Below are 7,156 nucleotides of genomic sequence, written 5' to 3' on the forward strand. Positions count from 1 at the left end.
AAGGAAAAGCTTTATCTCTGGTGACGGATCGCAGTCGGGAAGAGTGGACGAGGAAGAGAGACGAGATAACTAAGAGAATGTAGAATGACAGTCTTCCACGTACCAGACAACGTATTTAGTTTTCATTGGTTTTGTACTCATTTGCTATGTTTTTAGCAAGAATATTTGCATACTTATTTACTTTTACTGTGAATTTTTTTGATAGGATGGCTTATATAATCTTCTTATGAATTTTCATGAATTAATACTTTCGTTGATCAACTGTATGCTCATGTCATGTTACTATAAATATGTATTACTTGTAGGTGAAATGAATTTTCTGAGGAGTTCCATAGATAATCCGAGGAATATAAATGTGGACTCGTCACCTACAAGAAGGGGTGGTCATTTACACCTTAGTCCAAGATCAGCAAGACAACCTCTTCAAACTTTGCCAAGAATCGTTACGCCCTCAAGGAAAGGGCCCTCACCTAAAGGTATATCTACCCCAAGGCGTAGGCAAGCCTCTTCTCGAAAAATAAGTAGAGTTCAATGGTCCGATAATATGGACAATTCATTAGTGGATGCCCTGGTTGAACAAGTCAATCTCGGCCTAAAGAGTGATAATGGGTTCAAACCCGAGGCCTACAAGGCAACCATCAAAGAGATCAATGAGACATGTGGCATATTACTTGAAAACCATCACATTTCTAATCGGTTGCGGACCTTGAAGAGGTTGTATATTTCTATCAAAGACCTGCTCAATGCATCCGGTTTTGGATGGGACTCGGACAGAAAGATGGTCGTCGCTACTGATGATGTGTGGGCTGGTTATATTGCGGTAGGATATTTAAGAAAAAAAATATTCATTCTAAAATTTTCAGTTTTTCAGTATATGATTTCTAATATTTTCTTTCTTTATACAGTCTCACCCATATGCGGAACGTATGCGAGGAAAGCACATCGATAGATGGGATGACTTGACCTTCATATTCGGCAACGAATATGCCCAAGGATCATTTGCGAGCACAGCTTACTCATCACCCATTTCTGGGAAGTGGCACAACTGATCCGAAATGTATTCCGACGACGGCTCTGATGAGGAGGCCTCTAATACTGTACGACTCTCATCTGATGATGAGGACGGTCAGAGGACTACTCCCTGCACACGCGCAGGTGAGGGATCCATAAATACGGTGAAGAAATATAGCAAAAGCTCAATCGAGAAAACGTCAGGATCTCGTCATAGTCGTTTGAATGAGAGTGACATCAGTCGTCGTAGAAAGGGTAAGCCGAGCGAGCAAATAGGGGACAGGATGGGGGAGATGGCAGAGGCTGTAAAGACCTTGACTATAACTATGGCGCAGGGCAAAAGTATGACACGTGTGCAGAGGTTGCTGGGGATACTTGAGGATGTGGAAGGTCTGAGTAATGAGGATCAGATTCGGGCTGCGAGGGTGCTATAATCTGATTTAGTCAGTGCAGGATATTTTATGAAAATGGGACACGAGAGAAGAAAGGAGTGGATAGAAAAAGGTATCCTTCCGCGGAGTGGGCAGGAGTGAATTTAGGATGACTAAAAATATTTTTTGGACAATGGTGTTTTCTGGACTTTTTTTTTTTGTTTTTTTCTTTGGCTTTTGAGGTGGATACTGTTTCAACCAAGTCTGTGAATGCTTGGTTTGGTGGGTTAACAAATGGCAAAGATGTGGATTATATGATTGCTGCTAGAGCAGTAATCAGATTGATATTTCTTTTGGACTGCTACATATATGAAATCTGTAGTGCTACTTTCTGTTGCAAGTTCTGACTTTAACTGCTATGCGATACTCTGTCTGAGATTATAACTTGATATAATTTTCATTATACAGTAGTCATTTCTGCAGTAGGAATATTTTGGAGGATAAATGTGAGTCTGATTTGTTGTGTTTGCAAGAGGTTGGATATACAGAAGTTGCATTTGACGGCCTCTTGCAGTGCTCAATATGAATATTTAATTATGGACTGATACACTCTTCACTTGCATTACAATCGACAGATAATTTTGATAATTGATGGCGCTATTTGAAAGGCCTGGAGTTATGTCAGGTCATTTAAACTTTGGATGATTTGTTAATGGTGTGGTTGATCAACCTTTTTTGTTTTGATGGGTAGGTATGGTTTCTGTTTTAGCAGGCATCTATTGCTATCTTGATCAGCCTCTCATTCCAATGACTGCATTATTTAATCGCAGGTGTCAGCAGGTTATTGCTACATGCTTTTGTAGCAATAAGATTTTTTTCTTGGCTGGATAGTTATGGTTTCTGTTTTAGCTGATATTCGTATATGCTTTTGTTTTAGATTGATGTAGTTAATGCAATTGGGCATTAGTAACAGATAATTTTCACAGGAGGCATTGCGTTTTTTATTCCGAATATAGGAAGGATACACATACATAGGTTTGAAATTCATTTTCTATATACAGATAACCTTCACAGATTTGGATTATATCCGATATGTTCTTCTTCATTATAATTTACTGATTCCCAGCGTCACTTTCGGCAAATCTTGTATGAGTTTCTTTTCATTGGTTATGTTGACATAAAATTACTGAATCGGAGGTTGTTGAATCTATTTGTATAATAGTAAACTTCTGACCTTAATAATGTAACATACAGACTTTAACATAGGCAGCATAATCAATATCTTCAAACTTTCTTATAATTTCATCACTCAAAATTTGGGCTGAGAAACTGTATGTTTACTAATTGCAGAGAAAATGAAGATGAGGTTTTACGTAGTGTTTAAGGGAAGAACATCCAGCATATACGAGACGTGGGAAGAGTGCAATGCTCAGGTTCATGGATTCAGTGGATGCAGACATAAGTCATTCACGGTTTATGAAGATGCCATGCTTGCATGGAATCAATACAAGGTTGGATGAATCTTTAACAATGTCACTGTACATTATAAGAAATCAATTTTCCATGTTGATTTAAATATCTTACAATCGTATTTATTCACATACATGTGCATGGTTTACTATATTATTCAGGCCTCCGCTATCAGTAGAGTAGCAACTGAAACAGTTGAAACTCGAATTGTTCGTGCATCAACTTCTACCACGACGATGGATAACGGGACATGTGTAGCTGCACCCAGAGAGCCAACTGTAATTGGTGACAATGGTGTGCAAGATGACAATGAGGAAAGAGTGTTTCCTGATGGTCCAAGAAACGAACCACACCTAGATCATACGATTGTTGGTTTGGTGCTTGGTATCCTCATATTGTTTACGGGTGTTTACTTGAATGTCCGTTGCAGCGGATAGGTTTTTTGCGTCTGTAATTAAAGACGAATTAGAGGACTGTTTCACAGTATGTAGTTAAGGATGTCTCATTTGTAATATTCGTTTTTTCAGTTTTTTTTTTTTCTTCTTCTTCTTCTTCTTTTCCTGGAACGTTCAATATTATCTCAAGTGGATAATTTTTTTTTTTTTTTTAAATTTTATATATAATTTCGAAGTAGGCTTTCTAATTTTGTTGTTGTTATTTTCTTTTCTTGGAGATGGATGACATCTGACGCATTTGTAATATTTGTCTTTTTTTTTTTTTTTTTTTTTTAATTTCTTTTTGTTCTTCTCTTTACTGCTGGTGTCCGAATATCATCTCCTTATTTTAACGATAAGTTTTTTTGTTTTTTTTTTACAAAAATTTTAATGTATGTTTTCTACTTTTGTTTTTGTGCAACACATTTTATTTTCTAGGGCGTGGATGACTTGACAATTACACATGGGTCCACATATCACAGGTGTGGCAATCTCGGTCCACCGCTGGTAATCTACGGTGGGGCTGATTGTCATGTTGATTTCGCAGTGCAGTGGTGCCAAATCAGGGAACGGATTGGCTACTCTCCCTGACACCAGCTCCATGGCTGGTGGTCAGTGATGTGTGGGCCCCATTGATGATGTATGTGTTTCATTCATTCCGTTCATCAATTTTCACATATCAATTTATTGGTTGATCCCAAAAATGAGAGGGACATATATATCAGGTGGATCACACCACATGAAAACAATAGTGATTGGATATCAACCATTAAAATCCTCCTATGGCCCACTATATTGTTTATTTGACATTCAATCTATTGATTAGGTCATACAGACCCAGATGAAGAGAACAAAGAAATATCAGCTTGATCGAAAACATTATGGCCCCCAACATGTTTTTAATGGTCGACCCTCATTCAACACCGTTTCCTGCAATGTGGTCCACCAGAGATTTGGATATATCTCATTTTGGGATTTAGACCGTAAAATGATGTATAAAAACATATTTCTGGAATGATGAAATACATACATCATGGTGGGGTCCACATAGCAATGACCACCATCCATTGGCTGGTGTCGGGGGGTAGCCAATCCGTTCCCGCCAAATCATGATGGAATGGTGATAAAATTCAATCCGTACATGTAGTATTCAAAAACTTGTACGGTTGTACAGTACGCAAACATTATGCCTCATATCCAAACGTTGATATGTATAAGATACTATATACTATTCTCCATAATACCTCCAATCCAAACACCGATTTATCTTGCCCTGAATTAGGTGTATCATGAAAACAGTTTATTATACACATTAACAGTATCCGAATACAGTACAATACAATACACGAATCCAAACACGCCCTAAGGGTTTTTTGTGGTCGAGTACAAACGTTACCAGTTCGTTTTCACAACGGAGGTGCATTAAATGCTTTCAATCAAGCCTCAAGTTTTGCGCCAATGAAACGCGACCACATCACTTCAGCAGCAACATCGCTACTGAAGTGTTCGGTAGCTAATCCGCGCCCGTAGACCTTCCTTTCCTCACTGTCCACGTGGCGGATTGAAAAAATTTATAAAATCTGAGCCGCGAATCTAGGGAGCGGTTTGGGTGAGACCCCGGACTGACCCAAGACGGTGCGGCCCGCACCTTGATGCATGTATTCTGCATTCACGATCATTCTAAGATACGAGAAAAAAAGGTGCACAGCTCGAGTGGACCACACCAAAGGAAGCTGCAGTGCTAATGACACTCACTGTTGAAGCCTTTTTAAGGGCCACCGTGTGATGTTTTTTTTTTACCATCCAACTTATTAATAAGGTCCGTGGATGAAGTGAAAACAAATATCAGCTCCCAATAAGTTTTTTACCATCCAACATATTAAAGTGTTTTTTTTTTTTTTTTTTTGTAATGAAGATGAATCGTATTGAACTCTATCTGAGTCTTTAAACCGAATCTTGTTCATCCCAATCTCCACTCGTAGATTTGTCAAGAGATTTTCAATATTCGAGGTTTTCCTCGGGATATCATCATGGAAATCTCCCGGAAAAGAAATAAAAATACTTTAAAAAAATATTCATGGGGTAAACATCTAATGGATATGGGTGGATTGGATCTCTCACCCATGTGGCATGCTGGCAAAGGTACGACGTGCGGACACTGATTTTGGAATATCCTAGCCTTTGACTCGCGGACACTGATTTTGACACTTTTTTTTTTTTTTTTAATACTTTTTCTGGTCGGAGGGATTGATAATGTCGGAAACGGATCGGCTAGCTAGTGGTCCATGCTCTGTGGCCCCACCATGTTGTGTTTGTTTCATCCATTCCGTCCACCCATTCTTACATATCATTGTATGGTATGAGACAAAAAATTAGATTGATCCAAATCTCAAGTGAACCGCGCAGTATTGATTGAACGGCCACCATTAAAAACTTCTTAGGGCCACAAAAGTTTTGGATCAAGCTGATATATATATTTTTCCCTTCATCCAAGTCTGTATGACCTAATCAACAGGTTAGATGTCAAATAACCATTACAGTGGGCCTAGGAGGTTTTTAATGGTGGACATTCAATCACAACTGTTTTCCCATGGTGTGGTCCAAATGACATTTAGATATACTTCATTTTTTTTTATCTAGCACTAAAGTTATATTTAAAAATGGATGGACGGCGTGGATAAAACACATACATCATGGTGAGGTCCACATAGCACTGACCACTAGCCACCTGGCTGCTGTCAGCGTCACTAGCCAAACCGCGTCCGATGGACGCGGATTGCGTCCTACCCCCGCCCGGACAGTAATCCGTCCGGGCAGGTCTCTGTGGGGGCCATTGTGATGTAAGTATTTAACACCTTGGAGTATTAAAGTTTTCATCCAATCATCTTGCTGATCCCGCACGTGCGTAGAACCTTCCATCCTTGAATATGGCACACATGTGATAGATATGATGGCCACACTTTTTTCTAATGTACTGTCTCACTCGTCAGGTGGGCCGCAGTGTAAGCAAGAAATGGTTGGCTAAAAAATATTTTATTTTTGCCATTTCAATTTGTACACTGGCCCACCATCTGAAGAGGGGAAGGGCCTAATATTTAAGAATATCATCTGAATGGTGTGGTCCACTTGATGGAAAGCTCAGATTTCACACAAGCATGCAGTATTGTAATGTGTGATCGCTTTTGGATGTGAAAGATTCTGTACGCGCATGGGCTTAGCAAGCCTCGGGAGAGAGATGCAGTGGGTGGTTGGCACGTGTCGTGTATACGTGTCAGAGATCCATGCGTCCTTCACACGTTTCGAAAATCCAAGTCATTCATGAAATGGATAGAATTGTGATCATGTTATATACCGAACAAGATGTAGTAAACTCATCAATTAGCCACACACGAGCGGTGAAATTTGGAGCAGTGGGAGATTTCCCTCTAACTGACCGAATATGATTAACAACATTATTATCGGCGCATGGAATGCTCACGATTTTCCCTACCTGATGAATGGCCCGGATCTTTGATGAGCACACCTTATGCACGGATCTCAGCTGCCACGTGTTCCGCCCCTCACACGAGCTTTGCAGCCAGCACAAGTGGGTATAAAAGTAATCCAAAAAGAAAGTTGGCTAAAAACATGTGGGATGAGTGGTTAATCCAACAAGTGGGCACATGTTACTATCGAGAAGCATGCTACATAATATTCTTTAAAAAAAAAAAAAAAAAAAACACGCGCACACACACCCCACACACTCACGCCTTAGTGGAATTTCGCCACCAATGGGTGCTACGTAATATTCTTTTACCTCGCCTGTTAACAACCAAAACAATAGTCCATTTTGTCTTTTCATAGTTGAGTGGGAACCGTCAGGAGGTATTG

The 7,156-nt window shown here is 39.6% G+C and overlaps 1 protein-coding gene across 1 annotated transcript; it reads left to right on the forward strand.

Annotated features, from left to right (window-relative positions):
- The first annotated feature begins 544 nt into the window (after positions 1 to 544).
- LOC131230624 (uncharacterized protein At2g29880-like) lies at positions 545 to 1,049 on the forward strand. The gene is made up of 2 exons (XM_058226518.1): positions 545 to 820; positions 906 to 1,049. Exons 1-2 carry the CDS (start codon positions 545 to 547, stop codon positions 1,047 to 1,049), a joined length of 420 nt encoding a protein of 139 aa, XP_058082501.1.
- Positions 1,050 to 7,156: the final 6,107 nt, after the last annotated feature.

The sequence above is a fragment of the Magnolia sinica genome, chromosome 17 (assembly GCF_029962835.1).
Source record: "Magnolia sinica isolate HGM2019 chromosome 17, MsV1, whole genome shotgun sequence".
NCBI classification, from domain to species: Eukaryota; Viridiplantae; Streptophyta; class Magnoliopsida; order Magnoliales; family Magnoliaceae; genus Magnolia; species Magnolia sinica.

Excerpts from the sequence above, each read along its gene's own strand:
- LOC131230624 (XM_058226518.1), top strand. The coding sequence starts at position 545 with ATGGACAATTCATTAGTGGATGCCCTGGTTGAACAAGTCAATCTCGGC. Across the intron at positions 821-905 it reads TGTGGGCTGGTTATATTGCG|TCTCACCCATATGCGGAACG; the intron begins GTAGGATATTTA and ends TTCTTTATACAG.